The 21,630-nt window shown below is 41.4% G+C and overlaps 2 protein-coding genes and 1 long non-coding RNA gene across 3 annotated transcripts; all 3 read right to left on the reverse strand.

The window, feature by feature from the left end:
- Positions 1-1,994: 1,994 nt before the first annotated feature.
- LOC144085392 (serotransferrin-like) lies at positions 1,995-9,323 on the reverse strand. Its single transcript, XM_077614606.1, has 17 exons — positions 9,248-9,323; positions 8,774-8,925; positions 8,536-8,635; positions 8,195-8,386; positions 8,003-8,132; positions 7,854-7,909; positions 6,632-6,807; positions 6,375-6,528; positions 6,153-6,310; positions 5,023-5,119; positions 4,929-4,949; positions 4,622-4,786; positions 4,387-4,537; positions 2,789-2,856; positions 2,542-2,726; positions 2,254-2,446; positions 1,995-2,169 (listed from the first exon to the last, which is right to left on the reverse strand). The coding sequence occupies exons 1-17, from the start codon at positions 9,285-9,287 to the stop codon at positions 2,123-2,125; spliced, it is 2,085 nt and encodes a 694-aa protein (XP_077470732.1). The 5' UTR covers positions 9,288-9,323; the 3' UTR covers positions 1,995-2,122.
- Positions 9,324-10,330: 1,007 nt separating this feature from the next.
- On the reverse strand, positions 10,331-17,339 carry LOC144085393 (serotransferrin-like). The gene is made up of 17 exons (XM_077614607.1): positions 17,270-17,339; positions 16,794-16,945; positions 16,558-16,657; positions 15,326-15,517; positions 15,134-15,263; positions 14,985-15,040; positions 14,050-14,213; positions 13,781-13,934; positions 13,559-13,716; positions 12,330-12,426; positions 12,236-12,256; positions 11,929-12,093; positions 11,695-11,845; positions 11,124-11,191; positions 10,877-11,061; positions 10,590-10,782; positions 10,331-10,505 (listed from the first exon to the last, which is right to left on the reverse strand). Exons 1-17 carry the CDS (start codon positions 17,307-17,309, stop codon positions 10,468-10,470), a joined length of 2,064 nt encoding a protein of 687 aa, XP_077470733.1. The 5' UTR covers positions 17,310-17,339; the 3' UTR covers positions 10,331-10,467.
- Positions 17,340-19,520: 2,181 nt separating this feature from the next.
- Positions 19,521-19,917, reverse strand: LOC144086363 (uncharacterized). The gene is made up of 2 exons (XR_013304427.1): positions 19,783-19,917; positions 19,521-19,697 (listed from the first exon to the last, which is right to left on the reverse strand). It is a non-coding gene; the product is annotated as an uncharacterized LOC144086363 (long non-coding RNA).
- Between the last annotated feature and the right edge of the window lie 1,713 nt (positions 19,918-21,630).

Here is a 21,630-nt window from a genome sequence, read left to right on the forward strand (position 1 = left end):
ACTTGGCACCAGGATACTGGATGGCAGTGCAATGACCAGTTTTGGGGTCGTGTCATTGAACTTGCAGTTCATACCTTGGACTTTGTGCTGAAGATAGGGGAAGAGCGCTCAAGCAATTATTAGTTAGTTGTGTTTCTGCTTTGATCGTGGAGTGGATATAATAAATATAATATATATATATATATATATATATATATATATATATATATATATATATATATATATATATATATATATATTTATAATCGGACATAGGCTTTGTCATCAACATTGACTCGACAAAAGCCTAATTGTCATCATACCCAGATCTGCGTATGACAAAATTGGTAGTGCTTCTCCATAAGGTGCGCTTTCCCGGCAAAAGGCCAAAATAAGTGATAATTTCAGACTCGTTGGCATTCTGCCGTGCTGGATACATCGCATTACCCCTCGAGCGCAACCAAATCCCGGCGACTGCAGAAAAAGTTTGCCTCGCAGATGCCAACAAAAAAAAAACATGGATCACTTACCTCCCACTGTCTCCTCACTTACCTTCAGTCAGCCAGTAGGAGGCAGATCACCGCCCAACGTCCTTCATGTTACCTCACCCCGAAGTTATTACACAGAAGGGATTGTGTTTTGTGCTACCGCAAGTTCAGAGTCCTGATGCTGGTCAGACCAGGCAAACTCATATTCATGTGAAAATGTTTCAGTAGGATATGAACTGTTTATGTGCACTGAATGAAAAAATGGCCCCCGGCACTAATTAACATATTTCAGTAATAATACTGTTCATTAGACAAATGTTGTTATCCCCCCACCCCCAGCCCTTGTCACATTTTCTCATATAGAGCTATTAGTCGAACCAACCCCAGGATTCAGGGCAAGACTCACTCAATGTCATTTAATAAAAAGGCTTTATTTGAAAATCAATGGTGACGTAAGGGTTTAAGACTTAAACCCTTACGTCACCATTGTTTTTTATTCCAACTCAACAAGAGGATACCTTTTGCAAGTGTAATCAGTTGATTGCAGCCAGGTGCTACTTATTTTAGAAGACACCTGATTGGTTAAAATGTCGGCACTGGATCGGTTGGAACAAAAACCAGGACCCACTGCGGCCCTCGGCGGAATCGGTTTGAGACAACTGGTTTAAGTAGTACATGTTGAAATCAGAGAAAAAATGCTAAATGGGGGTGTCAGGAGAAATGGTTGTTCGAGGGAGAATTTAGAGTGTCTTGCTTTTGTTTACTTTGATTTGCTTTTTACTTTGTGCTTTTGCTTTGTTGTTCTGTGGCCTTTGCGACTGTACTGTCTAAAGTTATCCAATCCAATCTAATCCAATCCAATCAGCCAACCATGAAAGTTTTTGGAATGTGGGAGGAAACCGGAGTACCTGGAGGAAACCCTCGCAGGCCCAGGAAGAACATTCAAACTCTACACAGATGGACCAGCCTGGATTTGAACCCAGTACCCCAGAGCTTTGAGGCCAACGCGCTAACTACTCATCCGCCAGGCCGCCCAATACATTACATCTAATGTATAATATGAATAGAGAGGCACAGTGATCAAGTGGTTTGCACATCCACATCAAGGTTCTCAGATTGAGGGTTCACTAGAAAAAAAGAAACTAGGTATGAAGTACATGCATCTGTTTTCCAATACTATATTTATTTAAAAGGTTCTGGAATAGACCATCACTCAGAAAATATTTGGAAACACCAACTGGATGGCAAATCACCCCAAGTCCAAATTCAAATAGATTTCATGCAAGTCATAAGTGATGACTGCCATTAAAGATTTTTTTTCCATTTCCAACAATGTTCAAATGCATTGGACACCTAAGACAACATTTCTACCAGCGCTTATCTTCTTGACAGGTACAAGTGGATATGAAGCCTTTTTTATGAATGTAGCAAAAGTAAATATGGATGTTTTATTTACAAACAGCTATCTAATCAAAATGCAACCACCAAAATATTCATCCAAGGGTTCAATGTAAGACTCACTCAGTATGTCATTAAAAAGGCTTTATTTGAAAGGAGACAATGGTAAGAGTTTAAGTAGAGATACATGTTGAAATTAGAATGAACATACTAAATAGAGCTGTCAGCATGACTGGTAGAAAACAACTTGGAGCCATCTAGTGCCTATACTGGCAGCTGTGGGGTGTGCAAAGTCTCTCCAGATCTGCAAGGAGAGACATTTTTAATTTTTTTCTAGCATAAGACAAATGCTTTCAAGGTGTTTTAAGACCAATAAAAGCCTCCAAACCTGGAATTGTGTTGGTGCATTGTCTCAGTGAGGAGATGGTGCCCATACAATCTGGTTTCAAATAGCCCTTAAAGTCGGTTCCTTTCGGTACCTCCTGGAGACATTTGGTGGAGTCTTTGAAGAGAAGGTTCTTTTCAGACATGGACTCGAACATTGCGAAAAAGGGATCGCTGCCATCAATGCCGAACCTGGCCTAGAAATGAAAACCCAGCCGTAGTAAAAATTCGAATGAAGTAGCTAAACCATAAGTCAGCCTGTTGTAAGGCAAGCGCCAGATGTATTCACTACCTGCTGTTCCTGGAGAAAACTGACAACAACGTCACGAGTCTCTGGACGGGTTACCACCGCGTTCGCTGGACTGATCCCAAGGTAACAAGATTTAAACTCCGTGATCGGCACTGAACCGCGTTGTTCAGGACAAATCAGCTCGTAGTCACTGCTCCGAAGATCTCTGGCCCATTCCAGGCCATTTCCTGGGAGAGATCATCAATGAAAAGCTGTGGCACTGGTGATTTTGAGGGCTGAGTGTCTTTACCATCGGTATTTTCTGCAACAATTGAGTCTTTGATGAAGGCAACGTCCCCAGCATGTTCAGCAAGACATCTGAAAAAAAGAGCACACCAGCTCCTATCTAAAGGGTAGCATACCGTATTTTTTGGACTATTAGCCGCACCATCCAAAGAACACACAATGAGGTGAAAAAATGTATTCATGAAAAGGTCATAATATAGGAACAATATAGACACAGGAATGGTTGGGGCGAGCTAGCCAGTCACGATTGGACATTTCAATGGCCACAATACCAACACACCTTTGTATGGATTTGCTGCCTTCAGACCAAAGTTAACAATTGCATGAAAATGCCATTGTATTCAGACAGACCGTCAAAATCAAATAACTTACGGTTTACTTCATTTAAAAATTGGGACAGTAATGTAACAAATGGGTTTGCATGCATGCTTTATGTTGTGACATTAATGTGTTGAATGTGGCATTTTGGGGGTGGGGGTGTCGCTAAATGCACCAGGTGTCTGACTGGTATGAGAGAGGAAGGGTGGACGAGCCAGCATCACGATCATGTTCTGTGCTTTTGGTAGCAATCAAAAGCCCCCAACACTTAGCAATAAAGGAAAATACATCATCTTATTTTACTTTTAATGAAGTACTGAACCAAATTTTGACTTCAACTGTAAAATTGAAGTCACCACCAATGTTCCCTCTAATTTTTCGTTGGTCTGAGCAGAAAGTCAACCTCCCTGAGCGCACTGAGTACCAGTGTGAGCGACATCATCGGTACTCGGATGATTCGCCTAAAGACGTTTCGCCGACGGACGTTTGACAGACGGGCAGGTCGCCGAATGGACGTTCCGCCGAACGTTCATTCGGCCGAACGGAGGTTTCGCCGAAACGGGATTCGCGCGCTCGCCCCGCCCCCGGATCGTGTGTGTACAAGTTTTTCAACCTCGGCCCGCGGGCCATATACGGCCCGTTAGGATTTTTAATCCGGCCCGCCGCCGGTGTTGTCCAAATTATAGTAAAAATCAATGTTAGTCTACCATCAATGGCAGCCCGGGATAAGGCACTCTTGGGCGGGCAGATGTAGCAGAACCGAGCCGTAAAATGACAGCAATCGGGTCAAATCCATCCTAAAACAGCATTTAATGATGATTAAATACAAATACTGGAGCTCTTTGGACATTAGAACCGAGCCCAGGGAAGTGAATTCCTTGGTAAAATGTCGTGATGATATCGCGATGGAGGCAAAAAAACGTCTATATACGTCCATTCGCCAAACGGCTCAAAATGCTCTCAAATTCGGTCAAATCCAGCCGAAAACAGCGTTTAATGATTAAATACAAATACTGGAGCTCTTTGGACATTAGAACCGAGCCCATCATGAAGAAAGGGGTAAAAAAAAAAAAAAAAAAAAAAAAAAAAAAAAAAAAAAATCCGTTTTTTTTTTTTTTACTGCGCGCCATAGGATTTCTCCTGCGCAGAGAAGACGAGAGTAGTGCGCAATTGCGCACGCGCGCAGCTTAGAGGGAACAGTGGTCACCACCAGCATAACCCGGGAACTCCCTGAAGAAGAAAGAACCCAGAAAAATTGAATCTCCATTATTCTTAAGACTTTACCTGAAGGCTCCGGCGCATCCGTAGTACAGCTCCCCTGCACTGGGTTTGCACTTGAAATAGTTGTTCACAGTTTGGCCATTTCCCCTGCACTGAGAGCAGAAGACTGAGCCTTCCGGTGATCCTGGGGCACAGCCACCGCTGAAGAAATTGGCTATGGAAATGGCGCATGAAACATGGGGTTTTACTCCCTTCCCCATATGATGTTTTTTCCCCCCACAAACATGGGTGTACTTACCGAAGTCACAGTCACCAGTTTGATTATGGATTTTACCCATGGGAATATTCCAGCCGGCATTTTTGCCATAACCTGTGTGGCAGGACTTCTTCCCCCGCAAGTTGGCCCAGGTCACTCCGGAACCCTTCCTGACCACGGCGACAGCGTAGTACGAGGAAGCTGAGGCTACACAACACACAATGATTTTATCAATCAAGAATGCCTCAAATCAGGTACCTGTCTGTCCCCATTGAAAAAAATATGAAGCTTGTCTATATATGATGCCCTGTAAATGGTTTGCAACCAGTATGAGAAAACTAGTATTTACCTCCAGGTATACTGCACTTATCTGTTGAAGAAATAGCACAGATGTAACCAAAGTAAATCATTTGTCAAAATATCAATCCAAACTAGAACTGCACCTTTATCATATTGTTCCACCATGGCCGGAACTAGACCGCATTTGCCGGCGACATATACCTCTCCTCCATCCACTGCCATTGCATCTGCCTCTTTGCTCTTAAATTAAAGTAGACAAAAACATAATGTTGTTGTAAAACAACAGGCACAGCACTGTAAAACTTGTCTTATGCCAGAAGTTAGATTTGTGTTGCATATATGTGACGTGGTAGTCCAACCATGGATTTGAGCTTTATATAGGAAGTAATAAATGCTTTTGAGACAAATTTTTCATAAGCTGGACTCAAAAGCTCTAAAACTTATGCACGATATATCGTTTTTCTCCTATATTATTGTTCAGAAATCTGTATATTGTGAACTTATCTTGCACTAAAACTCCAAAGGATGCTAACCACTTTAGTCACTCTTTGTGCCTGACTCCTAATTTGTGTGACCACTTATTCGTGTTGACTACGTATTATGTTGACTACTTATTTATTTATTACTTATTTATTGATTAATTATTAATAACAAATAAACTCCTGTTTTAACCAGTTAGGTCAGAGAGCTTTGTGGATTAAGTAGCCCATTTTATAAATATTTAAAATATGTTTTTGATGTAGATCTGGTATGGGCATTGTTAAAAGCCACCGACTAGCATCCCTAATGGAAGGATTTTAAGATATAACGTTTGTTTATGACCCAGGTAAGATAAATATTAGTTTAGTTTTTAGCCATGTTTAACGAAAGTTGAGTCAAAGTAATGCGTAGGTTAAGTTAAGTTAAGTAATGCATAGGTTTATCATTTCCTTTAGGTGGGCTAATTATGACTGCCAACATTAGGAAACATATTGATGAACCACTCATTTGAATTAATCATTTGTTTAGCGGCATTGTTGACAAAAATTGTCCAATTTCTTTTACCCTCTTAGTCGCAAATATTCTTGTTTTTAATACAAAGTATATTTGAATTTTTATAAATGGGAATAAAATAGCATATTGACTTGATCGTGCATTTGAATTTTTGTTTAACTGAGCAAAATGTCTAAAGAAAAATCTTTAATTAGCAAAGGAAAAAGTCACATACTTTTTAAAACTGTATTTAGTTTCATGAAAAGGGGAAAGAGCCATTAAAATACACATATTATCTCACCATAATCTTCTGAAGGCACTCTTCGACAGAGGGGGCCATCTCGCACAGAATTGTATTTTTCTCCTCGGCAATGGTGAGGCTCCATTCATCACATTTATCCTTCTCCTTCTTGCCCACAGCACACCATGTGACGGCGTTTGGTTTGGTTGTTGCGCCCTCTGGATAAAAGTTCAAATGAAATGTACGACAACGTTCATCTGGATTCAGACGTTGAGTTATTACCTTTGTTCAAGGAACGCACGATGCCCATGTACTCGGCACCCAGATACAGGAAGGACTTTGTGTTGGAAGGAAGTCGGACCAGCTTTTTAGTGGGGTCATTAAACATCAAATTCTTGGCTGGTGCATAGGCTTTTGAGGAGAAAAGGTCAAAGCCCTGTAAATTGAGGCAGGGGAAAAATTAAGAGAAGCATATCAACTGCAGATTTTGTGGAGGGCCATGGATTTTATAGCTTATTGGGTAACAATAGGCCACAGACTTCTGAACTCATCTGCACTCCCATGAGGATGTCCCAGATCAGATTGGCGAGGGTGTTGTCTTGGCGGGTGACCACTGCATGAGCAGGTACTCTAGCCAAGTGGCATTTTTCGTAGTCGTTAATGGGCTTTCTGGTGTTGTCTTTGCACAGAAGCTCATAGTTTTCCTTCTCGTTGTCTGCAAGGAATTAGAAAACGCAAAAGGGTAAAGTCATGGATGCAAGGTGCAAAAAAAAACAAAACACAAATGCCTCAACTGGGACAATGCTGTTCAAAAAATATTCCATCACATAGCTCCTCCTCCACTGCAAGATTTTGTACAAAAAAAATCCAACATGTCAACAAGAGCTGGCTCTAGAGATGACTGTTTAGTTCCCTTCAAAAAGAGTGCATTCAGCCAAAGCACCTTCTCTGTCCGTGCCGCACATACCTGGAACTCAATACCAATTAACATACATGAACTCCTGTCTCTGAACCTCTTCGCCAATCATCTTAAAGCCTGGCTGTTAGACGAACAAAATTGTGATCACAACGCTGTCCAGAACTGTACTTGTCAGGAGCGGCCTGTTTGTCCCTCCTGACGTGCCGTCAGAGAGAGCAGCTGCGGTCAATCTGCTGAGTGCTTCCTGTTTAGGTATTTAAGGATCAATGAGTCCTAGTACCATTGTCGGATCATTACTTCTGTTCCTGCATGCGCCCAGCATGCTGCTGTTTTTGATTCCAAGCCATTGTTGATTTGTAGATCCCAGTTGATTTATTAAAGATGTTTTTTGAAGCAAACTGCCTCGATTCCCCTCCTGCTTCCCGCTCCTTGGTCCTAATCCATTCCCGATCGCGCCACGACTACGCGGCGCGACCGTAGTAACAGTACTACGTGTGTTGTGTGTGTGTGTGTGTGTGTGTGTGTGTCATCGTTTATGTTGAACCTGCACAAGGGACAAAAGAGGGAAATTAGCCCTCGGCTACAATCTTACATATTTTCATGTGCACATTCATTAACATGAATATGTTCATTAATATGTGTTGTCCCTTATTAAAAATAAATCAAACTCAAATGGGGAGCCGGGGATGCATCCCTTGTCCCAACTCTGCCATTCTACAAAGTTAAAACACACTAAGATGTTCCAACCAATTGAATACTTCCACCGCAAAGCATTGACGAGCAAAAAAGCATTTGCTGTGTTCCCTGGCTGCCGAGATAAAAAAAAGATTGAAGGAACGCACCTGGTACAGTAAGATGATTGACAAATGCTACATCACCAGCGTCTTCTCTCAGGCACCTAGACATAGTTTTTGTCAACAGCCACATTTTGAGCTGATGAAAATTCAGAAAGCAAAGTTTGTCTCCTGTAAAAACTAACTGCAATACTCACCGGAACGCGCCATCGTAGTCATAGTAAGGCTCATCATGAGACTGTGAGCAGTCTTCCTTGCAGTTTTTACATAGTGGGGATTCCCTCGCTGCTCCGGGGACACAGCTGGACGAGAAGAACTTAGCCACGGCTACAAAAAATAAGATCCCAAATTAGCTCCATTCAGACTTCACATTAACAGAAAGGACTCACCATCCTCAATAGTCGAGTCATCGATGCCTTCCCACTGCAATAAGCCCATCTTGAGGAGCGTTCCAATTGGCATGTTCCAGCCGGCGGATTTTCCCAAACCAGTATGACAGGACCTCTTCTGATACAGGTTTTTGATGCCGAAATTGGTGCCCTTCTTAACCACAGCCACGGCGTAGCTGCAGCCGTCTGATACTGAGCAGATTGTACAAGAATTTGTTACTCGGGTGGGGGACCGACATTCTGCTCTGCAACAACATTACAAAAATCAGTCAAGTGGTTGATTTGGAGCTACACAATGTTCAGAATGGCTAGACTGACTTATATTGACAGAATTGACTTACAGTTGTATTGCTCTGCAATGATGGGATGGAGATTGTAGTTATTCAGTCCAGCTTTGTATATATCTCCTCCATCTAATGTAATTGCATCTGCGTCACCCGCCTGTTCGCAAAAAAAACAGTAACAAGTTGAATCAAGCTGACATTTGGCCACTTCTTCTAATAAACTCAGTGGTATTTTTCTCCCCCAAAAATAAACTTTAACCCCATTGGTAAAAAAGTGGGGGGTCACACTCCTTACTGTAATGGCTTCAATGCAGGCCAAATAATTGGGTTTTTTCACGCAGGAGAAGACCGGTGCCTTGGTAGCCAGGTCCGAGCACTTACTGAACTCTTTCTCGGACTTGACACACCACCTCACAGATTTTGTGGGGGCCGGCAAAACCGCAGCAGCTAAAGAAAAAGATGACATTTCAGCATGGACAGTTCAAGACTATGTTTTTCACATTGTTGGTGTTAACAATACATTTTTGACAGCTGAAAGAGTTCTACAAACACCTTTTGATTTACAAGAAATATTACAGATAGGCCAAAGTTATTCAAATCAGAAACATATTAAGACAATCGTTCTAAAGGGTGACTGACTAAATACAACATTTTCTCATGAGCTTTCAGTCCTTGGACAAATGGAAAAGAAATGACTAATAAGTCAGCCTAAAGCTGTAAATTGTCTTAGTGTAGTAAAAAAAATGTATTGTAATCTTTTGTCATTTACCCAAGTAGCTGAGGAGCAGCAGCGACAACAGAAGCCTCATTGTGGATGATGACCGCTTCAGCAGAGTGAGCTGCAGTCAGTCACTGTGCTCTTTTATAGTTACAAAACTGAGAGGGAAAGAGGGTTGGTGTTGGGGGTGATAAAGTCAGTTTGTTTAGGTTTCCCAACTGGGTGTGCATATTTGCACAACAAATGAGCACATACAGGACAAATGAGGACAATTTAACAGCCCATTTTGCAATCTAATGGAAATATGGTCAAATGTTTTAGACTATCCCAAAGGTAGAATGAATGAAGGTTTAATTTTAGCCAAAGGGTATTGAAACCCTGTTGCTTACTTGAAAACATGCCGTGAGATTTAAAGTTTTCTACCATATGATAATTAAAATGTATAAAGGCAGACTTACGTTAACTCTACATCCAGAAAAAAGGGACTGTAAGATATGATACACCACATTTACCCACCCAGGAAGAACATTCAAACTCTACACAGATGGACCGGCCTGGATTTGAACCCAGGACCAATGTTCCCTCTAATTTTTTGTTTGTCTGGGCAGAAAGACAACCTGCCTGAGCACACTGAGTACCGGTGTGAGCAACATCATCATTGCTCGCTCTGGACACACACCAGTGGTTTGCACATCCGCCTCAAGGTTCTGAGATTGAGGGTTCACAAGAAAAAAGAAACTAGGTATCAAGTATACATGCATCTGTTTTCCAATACTATATTTATTTAAAATGTTCTGGAATGGACCATCACTCTGAAAATATTTGGAAACACTATAATACTGGATGGCAAATCACCCCAAGTCCAAATTCAAATAGATTTCATGCAAGTCATAAGTGATGACTGCCATTAAATTTTTTTTTTTCATTTCCAACACTGTTCAAATGCATTGGACACGACACCTAAGACAACATTTCTACCAGCGCTTATCATCTTTACAAGTACAAGTGGATATGAAGCCTTTTTTATTAATGTAGCAGAAGTAAATATGGATGTTTTATTTACAAACAGCTATCTAATCAAAATGCAACCACCAAAATATTCATCCAAGGGTTCAATGTAAGACTCACTCAGTATGTCATTAAAAAGGCTTTATTTGAAAAGAGACAATGGTAAGAGTTTAAGTAGAGATACATGTTGAAATCAGAATGAACATACTAAATAGAGCTGTCAGGATGACTGGTAGAAAACAACTTGGAGCCATCTAGTGCTTCTACTGGCAGCTGTGGGATGTGCAAAGTCTCTCCAGATCTGCAAGGAGAGAAATTTTTAATTTTTTTCTAGCATAAGACAAATGCTTTCAAGGTGTTTTAAGACCAATAAAAGCCTCCAAACCTGGAATTGTGTTGGTGCATTGTCTCAGGGAGGACATGGTGCCCATGTAATCTGGTTTCAAAAAGCCCTTAAAGTCGGTTCCTTTCGGTACCTCCTGGAGACATTTGGTGGAGTCTTTGAAGAGAAGGTTCTTTCCAGACGTGGACTCAAACATTTTGAATTCGCGATCGCTGCCATCAATGCCAAACCTGGCCTAGAAATGAAAACCCAGCCGTAGTAAAAATCGAATGAAGTAGCTAAACCATAAGTCAGCCTGTTGTAAGGCAAGCGCCAGATGTATTCCCTACCTGCTGTGCCTGGAGAAAACTGACAACAACGTCACGAGTCTCTGGACGGGTTACCACCGCGTGCGCTGGAGTGATCCCAAGGTAACAAGATTTAAACTCTGTGATCGGCACTGAACCGCTTTGTTCAGGACAAATCAGCTCGTAGTCACTGCTCCGAAGATCTTTGGCCCAGTCCGAGCCATTTCCTGAGAGAGATCATCAATGAAAAGCTGTGGCACTGGTGATTGTGAGGGCTGAGTGTCTTTACCATCGGTATTTTCTGCAACTATTGAGTCTTTGATGAAGGCAACGTCCCCAGCACTGTCAACAAGACATCTGAAAAAAAAGAGCACACCAGCTCCTATCTGAAGGGTAGCATACCGTATTTTTTGGACTATAAGTTGCACCAGCCAAAGAACACACAATAAGGAGAAAAAATGTATACATGAAAAGTTCATAATGTAGGAACAATATAGAAACAGGAATGGTGGGGGCGAGCTAGCCAGTCACGATTGGACATTTCAATGGCCACAATACCAACATCGGGGTGTCGCTAAATGCACCAGGTGTCTGACTGGTATGAGAGAGGAAGGGTAGACGAGCTAGCATCACGATCATGTTCTGTGCTTTTGGTAGCAATTAAAAGCCCCAACACTTAGCAATAAAGGAAAATACATCATCTTATTTTACTTTTAATGAAGTACTGAACCAAATTTTGACTTTAACTGTAAAATTGAAGTCACCACCAGCTAAGGAAAGGAACTTTATCATAACCCGAGAACTCCCTGAAGAAAAAAGAACCCAGAAAAATTGAATCTCCATTATTCTTAAGACTTTACCTGAAGGCTCCGGCGTATCCATAGTACTGCTCCTCTGCACTGGGGTTGCACTTGACATCGTTGTTCACAGTTTGGCCATTTCCCTTGCACTTGGAGCAGAAGACTGAGTCTTTCGGTGATCCTGGGGCACAGCCACCGCTGAAGAAATTGGCTATGGAAATGGCGCATGAAACATGGGGTTTTACTCCCTTCCCCATATGATGTTTTTTCCCCCACAAACATGGGTGTACTTACCGAAGTTACAGTCACCAGTTTGATTATGGATTTTACCCATGGGAATATTCCAGCCGGCATTTCTGCCATAACCTGTGTGGCAGGACTTCTTCCCCCGCAAGTTGGCCCAGGTCACTCCGGAATCCTTCCTGACCACGGCGACAGCGTAGTACGAGGAAGCTGAGGCTACACAACACACAATGATTTTATCAATCAAGAATGCCTCAAATCATGTACCTGTCTGTCCCCATTGAAAAAAATATGAAGCTTGTCTATATATGATGCTCTGTAAATGGTTTGCAACCAGTATGAGAAAACTAGTATTTACCTCCAGGTATACTGCACTTATCTGTTGAAGAAATAGCACAGATGTAACCAAAGCAAATCATTTGTCAAAATATCAATCCAAACTAGAACTGCACCTTTATCATATTGTTCCACCATGGCCGGAACTAGACCGCATTTGCCGGCGACATATACCTCTCCTCCATCCACTGCCATTGCATCTGCCTCTTTGCTCTTAAATTAAAGTAGACAAAAACATAAAGTTGTTGTAAAACAACAGGCACAGCACTGAAAAACTTGTCTTACGCCAGAAGTTAGATTTGTGTTGCATATATGTGACGTGGTAGTCCAACCATGGATTTGATAGCTTAATTTATAGAGGAAGTAATAAATGCTTTTGCGACAAATTTTTCATAAGCTGGACTCAAAAGCTTTAAAACTTCTGCACGATATATCGTTTTTCTACTATAATATTGTTCAGAAATCTGTATATTGTGAACTTATCTTGCACTAAAACTCCAAAGGATGCTAACCACTTTAGTCACTCTTTGTGCCTGACTCCTAATTTATGTTACCACTTATTCGTGTTGACTACTTATTATGTTGACTACTTATTTATTTATTACTTATTTATTGATTATTTATTTGTGCACTTCATGGTGAAGCTTTAAATCTCATCATACTTGTATAATGGCAATAAAGGCATTCAATTCAATTCAAGTCAATTCTCTTAACAAATAAACTCCTGTTTTCACCAGTTAGGTCAGAGAGCTTTGTGGATTAAGTAGCCCATTTTGGCAGTTATTATTTTATAAATATTTAAAATATTTGTTGATGTAGATCTGGTATGGGCATTGTTAAAAGCCACCGACTAGCATCCCTAATGGAAGGATTTTAAGACATAACGTTTGTTTATGACCCAGGTAAGATAAATATTAGTTTAGTTTTTAGCCATGTTTAACGAAAGTTGAGTCAAAGTAATGCGTAAGTTAAGTTAAGTAATGCATAGGTTTATCATTTCCTTTAGGTGGGCTAATTATGACTGCCAACATTAGGAAACATATTGATGAACCACTCATTTGAATTCATCATTTGTTTAGCGGTATTGTTGACAAAAATTGTCCAATTTCTTTTACCCTCTTAATCGCAAATATTCTTTTTTTTTAATACAAAGTATATTTGAATTTTTATAAATGGGAATAAAATAGCATATTGACTTGATCGTGTATTTGCATTTTTGTTTAACTGAGCAAAATGTCTAATGAAAAATCTTTAATTAGCAAACGAAGAAGTCACATACTTTTTAAAAGTGTATTTAGTTTCATGAAAAAGGGAAAGAGCCATTAAAATACATATATTATCTCACCATAATCTTCTGAAGGCACTCTTCGACAGAGGGGGCCGTCTCGCACAGAATTGTATTTTTCTCCTCGGCAATGATGAGGCTCCATTGATCACATTTATCCTTCTCATTCTTGCCCACAGCACACCATGTGACGGCGTTTGGTTTGGTTGTTGTGCCCTCTGGATAAAAGTTCAAATGAAATGTTCGACAACGTTCATCTGGATTCAGACGTTGAGTTATTACCTTTGTTCAAGGAACGCACGATGCCCATGTACTCGGCACCCAGATACAGGAAGGAGTTTGTGTTGGAAGGAAGTCGGACCAGCTTTTTAGTGGAGTCTTTAAACATCAAATTCTTGGCTGGTGCATAGGCTTTTGAGGAGTAAAGGTCAAAGCCCTGTAAATTGAGGCAGGGGAAATATTAAGAGAAGCATATCACCTGCAGATTTTGTGGAGGGCCATGGATTTTATAGCTTATTGGGTAACAATAGGCCACAGACTTCTGAACTCACCTGCACTCCCATGAGGCTGTCCCAGATCAGATTGGCGAGGGTGTTTTCTTGGCGGGTGACCACTGCATGAGCAGGTACTCTAGCCAAGTGGCATTTTTCGTAGTCGTTAATGGGCTTTCTGGTGTTGTCTTTGCACAGAAGCTCATAGTTTTTCGTCTCATTGTCTGCAAGGAATTAGAAAACGCAAAAGGGTAAAGTCATGGACGCAAGGTGCAAAAAAAACCCAATAAAAAACCACAAACGCCTCAACTGGAACAATACTTTTCAAAAAATATTCCATCACATAGCTCCTCCTCCACTGCAAGATTTTGTACAAAAAAAATCCAACATGTCAACAAGAGCTGGCTCTAGAGATGACTGTTTAGTTCCCTTCAAAAAGAGTGCATTCAGCCAAAGCACCTTCTCTGTCCGTGCCGCACATACCTGGAACTCAATACCAATTAACATGCATGAACTCCCGTCTCTGAACCTCTTCGCCAATCATCTTAAAGTCTGGCTGTTAGACAAACAAAATTGTGATCACAACGCTGTCCAGAACTGTACTACGTGTGTGTGTGTATGTGTGTGGTGTGTGTGTGTGTGTGTGTGTGTGTGTGTGTGTGTGTGTGTGTGTCATTGTTTATGTTGAACCTGCACAAGGGACAAAAGAGGGAAATTAGCCCTCGGCTACAATCTTACATATTTACATATACACATTCATTAACATGAATATGCTCATTAATATGTGTTGTCCCTTATAAAATAAATCAAACTCAAACTCAAATGGGAAGCCGGGGATGCATCCCTTGTCCCAACTCTGCCATTCTACAAAGTTAAAACACACTTTAAGTTGTTCCAACCAATTTAATACTTCTACCGCAAAGCATTGACGCGCAAAAAAAGCATTTGCTGTGTTCCCTGGCTGCCGAGATAAAAAAAAGATTGAAGGAACGCACCTGGTACAGTAAGATGTTTGACAAATGCCACATCACCAGCGTCTTCTTTCAGGCACCTAGACATAGTTTTTGTCAACAGCCACATTTTGAGCTGATGAAAATTCAGAAAGCAAAGTTTGTCTCCTGTAAAAACTAACTGCAATACTCACTGGAACGCGCCACCGTAGTCATAGTAAGGCTCATTATGAGACCGTGAGCAGTCTTTCTTGCAGTTTTTACATAGTGGGGATTCCCTCGCTGCTCCGGGGACACAGCTGGACGAGAAGAACTTACCCACGGCTACAAAAAATAAGATCCCAAATTAGCTCCATTCAGACTTCACATTAAGAGAAAGGACTCACCATCCTCAATAGTCGAGTCATCGATGCCTTCCCACTGCAATAAGCCCATCTTGAGGAGCGTTCCAATTGGCATGTTCCAGCCGGCGGATTTTCCCAAACCAGTATGACAGGACCTCTTCTGTTTCAGGTCTTTGATGCCGAAATTGGTGCCCTTCTTAACCACAGCCACGGCGTAGTAACAGCCGTCTGATGCTGAGCAGATTGTACAAGAATTTGTTACTCGGGTGGGGGACAGGCATTCTGCTCTGCAACAACATTACAGCTAGATCCAAGGTGGCGCCGTTCACGCGGGAGCCAGTGGCAGTAGCTCTGTACACTCTTATGTTTTTCGTGTTTTACAGCCCTTCTATCTTTTTTGTAATTACATTTTAATATTTCTTAATACATTCGTTTTTACTTTACTTTGTACTTTATACTTTTTACTTTAATGTTTTTACATCTTTCCTTGTTCTGTTAGCCTGGCTTCTTTCGGCTACTTCTTTTTTGGAACCATTCAGCCATGCCTACGCTGTCACACACATGGGACTAGCTGTTACATTACGCAGCGGAAGGAGCAACACCTCTGTGCCGCCGGGGATTCGGAGCTGGACAAAAGTGCCGGGAGAAGAGGCAACGCTTTTGACCAACCATTCCATCGTGGGATAAGATGGAAGAGCTGTCGGCACTTACCAGCAATGGAGTCGAGGTGCCCTACTCTGCTACTGTTGTCTTCAGCTCCAGACTACTGAGGAACTGTGCGGATAAGCTTGGAAGAGTGACTCTGCATATTCTCTACCTCGGTCACAGTCTGCAGAAGTTCCCCATCTTGTGGAAGACTTCTTGTGTGTGGTTCCAGTTTTTGTCCAACTTTACGTCTTTTGAGTCTGTATCCGTTTTTGCTACCGCAACCAAAATGGCGCCGTTCAAGTGGCAGCTGGTGGCGGTAGCTCCGTCCACTCATGCTCGTTTCGGGTTTAAGCTGCTTTTCTGTCTTAATGATTTGATTTGGTGATTCTTAATGATCCCATTTACTTTGATTTGCTTTGTACTTTGTCCTTTGCTTTGTTGTATTGTCTAACTTATAACTATGCCTTTTCTTGCTACTGGCACATAGAAATTTCCCGAATACGGGATGAATAAAGTTATCCAATCCAATCCAATCCAACATCTACAAAAATCAGTCAAGTGGTTGATTTGGAGCTACACAATGTTCAGAATAGCTAGACTGACTTATATTGACAGAATTGACTTACAGTTGTATTGCTCTGCAATGATGGGATGGAGATTGTAGTTATTCAGTCCAGCTGTGTAGATATCTCCTCCATCTAATGTAATTGCATCTGCGTCACCCGCCTGTTCGCAAAAAAAAACAGTAACAAGTTGAATCAAGGTGACATTTGGCCACTTCTAATAAACTCAGTGGTATTTTTCTCCCCCAAAAATAAACTTTAACCCCATTGGTAAAAAAGTGGGGGGTCACACTCCTTACTGTAATGGCTTCAATGCAGGCCAAAGAATTGGGTTTTTTCACGCAGGAGAAGACCGGTGCCTTGGTAGCCAGGTCCGAGCACTTACTGAACTCTTTCTCGGACTTGACACACCACTTCACAGATTTTGTGGGGGCCGGCAAAACCGCAGCAGCTAAAGAAAAAGATGACATTTCAGCATGGACAGTTCAAGACTATGTTTTTCACATTGTTGGTGTTAACAATACATTTTTGACAGCTGAAAGAGTTCTACAAACACCTTTTGATTTACAAGAAATATTACAGATAGGCCAAAGTTATTCAAATCAGAAACATATTAAGACAATCGTTCTAAAGGGTGACTGACTAAATACAACATTTTCTCATGAGCTTTCAGTCCTTGGACAAATGGAAAAGAAATGACTAATAAGTCAGCCTAAAGCTGTAAATTGTCTTAGTGTAGTAAAAGAAAATTGTATTGTAATCTTTTGTTATTTACCCAAGTAGCTGAGGAGCAGCAGCGACAACAGAAGCCTCATTGTGGATGATGACCGCTTCAGCAGAGTGAGCTGCAGTCAGTCACTGCGCTCTTTTATAGTTACAAAACTGGGGTGGGGTGGGGGGGTGGGGGGGGGGGGGGGTGATCTAGTCAGTTTGCTTAGGTTTCCCAACTGGGTGTGCATATTTGCACAACAAATGAGCACATACAGGACAAATGAGTACAATTTAACAGCCCATTTTGCAATCTAATGGAAATATGGTCAAATGTTTTAGACTATCCCAAAGGTAGAATGAATGAAGGTTTAATTTTAGGCAAAAGGTATTGAAACCCTGTTGCTTACTTGAAAACATGCCGTGACATTTACAGTTTTCTACCATATGATAATTAAAATGTATAAAGGCAGACTTACGTTAACTCTACATCCAGAAAAAAAAGGACTGTAAGATATGATACACCACATTTAGCTTCAAACATCACTGAGAATTAAAGGTCATTTGAGCCACTGAGGGGTAAAATTCTCAAAATTATCAAGATATAGTCACTTAACCCACAATATCAAAGCAGAAAGTGCAGTTTCACTTCAAACATTTGAATTGAGCATATACTTATAATTTTTATTTTAATGTCCTTTTAAACTAAAAGTAAACACTGACTTCTACTGGTCAAAATAAAAGGAGCAAAAACTAGTGTAAGGCTAACTGAGACAATAGAAGGGTCCGATTATGGAATTTCATTAATAGGACATTCTCTAATTATATTAGTTTGCTGATATGGATTGTTTGCAAGCTTGGTGTCCATTATGTCATGTAAAGATATGCAGTCAATAAATACAAATCTTTCAATAACAACAAATACACACTGCTACATGATACTATTGGTGGTAATGCATTAGATATAGTATTAGTTGTAGGCTCCTTGAAATATCAGCCAGTGCTTTGCACACGGCGGTACGGTGGAGTGGTTATCATATGCGCCTCACAGTTCTGACATCAAGGGTTAAATCCTAGGTTTCGACCTTCCTGTTCGCAGGTTCACCTTGTGCCTTTATAAAATAATTAAAAATCAAATACAGAAAAAAAGTACAAAATGTTCCCTTAACTTAACCCAAGGATTCCGGGCAAGACTCACTCAGTATGTCATTAAAAAAGGCTTTATTTGAAAACCAATGGTGACGTAAGGGTTTAAGTAGTACATGTTGAAATCAGAGGAAAAAATGCTAAATGGGGGTTTTGGTATGAATAGTGAAAAACAGGTTGGAGCAATTTAGAGTGTCTTGCTTTGTACTTTGTGCTTTTGCTTTGTTGTTCTGCAGCCTTTAGGACTGTACTGTCTAGAGCAGGGGTGTCAAACCGGTCCTCAAAGGGCCGCAGTGGGTGCAGGTTTTCATTCAAACTCAACAAAAGGATACCTTTTGCAAGTGTAATCAGTTAATTAAAGTCAGGTGCTACTTATTTTAGAAGACACCTGATTGGTTACAATGTCAGCACTGGATCGATTGGAACAAAGACCAGGGACCACTGCGGCCCTCGGTGGAATCGGTTTGACACCCCTGGTCTAAAGTTATCCTATCCAATCAGCCAACCATGAATGTTTTTGGAATGTGGGAGGAAACCGGTGTACCTGGAGGAAACCCACACAGGCCCAGGAAGAACAATCAAACTCTACACAGATGGACTGGCCTGGATTTTAACCCAGGACCCCAGAGCTTTGAGGCCAAAGCGCTAACCACTCATCCACCAAACCACCCAATAGATTACATCTAATGTATAATATGAATAGAGAGGCACAGTGACCAAGTGGTTTGCACATCCGCCTCAAGGTTCTGAGATTGAGGGTTCACAAGAAAAAAGAAACTCGGTATCAAGTACATGCATCTGTTTTCCAATACTATATTTATTTAAAAGGTTCTGGAATGGACCATCACTCAGAAAATATTTGGAAACACTATTATACTGGAGGGGAAATCACCCCAGGTCCAAATTCAAATAGATTTCATGTAAGTCATAAGTGATGACTGCCATTAAAGATATATATTTTTTCATTTCCAACACTGTTCAAATGCATTGGACACGACACCTAAGACAACATTTCTACCAGCGCTAATAATCTTTACAGGTACAAGTGGATATGAAGCCTTTTTTATTAATGTAGCAGAAGTAAATATGGATGTTTTATTTACAAACAGCTATCTAATCAAAATGCAACCACCAAAATATTCATCCAAGGGTTCAATGTAAGACTCACTCAGTATGTCATTAAAAAGGCTTTATTTGAAAAGAGACAATGGTAAGAGTTTAACTAGAGATGCATGTTGAAATCAGAATGAACATACTAAATAGAGCTGTCAGGATGACTGGTAGAAAACAACTTGGAGCCATCTGGTGCCTCTACTGGCAGCTGTGGGATGTGCAAAGTCTCTCCAGATCTGCAAGGAGAGAATTTTTTTTAATTTTTTCTAGCATAAGACAAATGCTTTCAAGGTGTTTTAAGACCAATAAAAGCCTCCAAACCTGGAATTGTGTTGGTGCATTCTCTCAGTGAGGACATGGTGCCCATGTAATCTGGTTTCAAAAAGCCCTTAAAGTCTGGTGGAATCTTTGAAGAGAAGGTTATTTTCAGGCTTGGACTCGGACATTGTGAAAATGGGATCGCTGCGAATAACATGTACACACACGCCAATGATACGCAACTTATTGATAATTTTGATATTAGATATTTAGATATTAATGCTCTTACATTGTCAATGCAATTACAAACTCACTCTCTCATGATTATAATTTTGAGAGCGAGAGATTACCTGGTTGATCGCTTTCAACAGTAAACTCTCTGTCTCTCTCTCATCATTATAACTTTGAGAGCGAGCGAATCCGACGACAAATTGTCCGTTCGACGAAATGTCCGGCGACGAATCCGTCGACCAAACGTCCGTTCGACGAAACGTCCGTTCGACGAAACGTCCGTTCGACGAAACGTCCGTTCGACGAAACGTCCGTTCGACGAAACGTCCGTCCGACGAAACGTCCGTCCGACGAAACGTCCGTTCGACGAAACGTCCGTCCGACGAAACGTCCGTTCGACGAAACGTCCGTTCGACGAAACGTCCGTTCGACGAAACGTCCGTTCGACGAAACGTCCGTTCGACCAAACGTCCATCGACAAAACGTCCGTTGACGAAACGTCCGGTCACGCAATCGACCAAACGTCCGTTCGACCAAACCTCCAGGGACCAAGTGTCCGTCGACCAAACGTCTGGTCAGGCAACAGATACACACTGCTATGTGACACTATTGGTGGTAATGCATTAGATATAGTATGTATTAGTTGTAGACCCCTTGAAATATCAGCCAGTGCTTTGCACAAGGCGGTACGGTATGGAGTGGTTATCATGTGCGCCTCAAAGTTCTGACATCAAGGGTTCAATCCTAGGCTTCGACCTTCCAGTTCGCAGGTTCACCTTGTGCCTGTATGAAATAATTAAAAATCAAATACAGGAAAAAGTACAAAACATTCCCTTAACTTCACTCATTTTCCGTTCCGCTTAACCTCACAAAGGTTGCGGGGGTGCTAGAGCCTATCCCACCCAATTGCAGGCAGTAGCACCCTGATTGGTTGCTAGCCAATCGCAGGGTCACACTCAACCTGTGTGCTTAGTCCCTCTCATTGATACATGACATTGTGTCCTTTCAATGATGAGTGAACTTGTACGTGAATTTGAACTGAGAGTAAGTTGGTCATTTTTTTCAGTGTTAGACGTGTTTACAGAGTCAACATCACCCAGGAAAAGATCACAAGTTCGGTTTTGGCCAATTGAACGAGTGTTGCCTCTCACGAAGTTCCTTGATTAGCAAACATTGGAAAATCCCACCAAGATAAGTTTCACAAAGCAATGCAACTAGGCTGGCTTTGTTGACCTCCCGTTAAATTGCTTCAACACTGGAATATTTGCATGTCGATTACGGTAAAAAGCACCACAAAATGGTACTCATGATATGATTAACTTATTCATTCATTTTCGCGGGGGACACCCTGAATCGGTGGCCAGCCGATCGCAGGGCACAAGGAGACGGACAACCATGTGCACTCACACCCATACCTAGGGGCAATTTAGACTGTCCAATCGGCCTACCATCCATGTTTTTGGAATATGGGAGGAAACCGGAGTACCTGGAGGAAACCCACGCAGGCCCGGGGGAAAACATGCAAACTCCGCACAGGTGGACCGACCTAGATTTGAACCCAGGACCCTAAAGCCGCAAGGCCAACGCGCTAACCACTCATCCGCCAGGTCACCCATGATCAACTTAATTTTGGTTTATTCAGTATGTTCCAGCTTTTGGGGGAAAACAAGTGAGGGAAGT

The sequence above is a fragment of the Stigmatopora argus genome, chromosome 12 (assembly GCF_051989625.1).
Source record: "Stigmatopora argus isolate UIUO_Sarg chromosome 12, RoL_Sarg_1.0, whole genome shotgun sequence".
NCBI lineage: Eukaryota > Metazoa > Chordata > Actinopteri > Syngnathiformes > Syngnathidae > Stigmatopora > Stigmatopora argus.

Excerpts from the sequence above, each read along its gene's own strand:
- LOC144085392 (XM_077614606.1), bottom strand. The coding sequence starts at position 9,287 with ATGAGGCTTCTGTTGTCGCTGCTGCTCCTCAGCTACTTGG. Across the intron at positions 8,636-8,773 it reads CCTGCATTGAAGCCATTACA|GCGGGTGACGCAGATGCAAT; the intron begins GTAAGGAGTGTG and ends TTTTGCGAACAG. Across the intron at positions 2,727-2,788 it reads TGTTGCAGAAAATACCGATG|GAAATGGCCTGGAATGGGCC; the intron begins GTAAAGACACTC and ends GATCTCTCCCAG.
- LOC144085393 (XM_077614607.1), bottom strand. The coding sequence starts at position 17,309 with ATGAGGCTTCTGTTGTCGCTGCTGCTCCTCAGCTACTTGG. Across the intron at positions 13,935-14,049 it reads ACAGCCTCATGGGAGTGCAG|GGCTTTGACCTTTACTCCTC; the intron begins GTGAGTTCAGAA and ends CTCAATTTACAG. Across the intron at positions 12,427-13,558 it reads AGTGCCTTCAGAAGATTATG|AGCAAAGAGGCAGATGCAAT; the intron begins GTGAGATAATAT and ends CTTTAATTTAAG.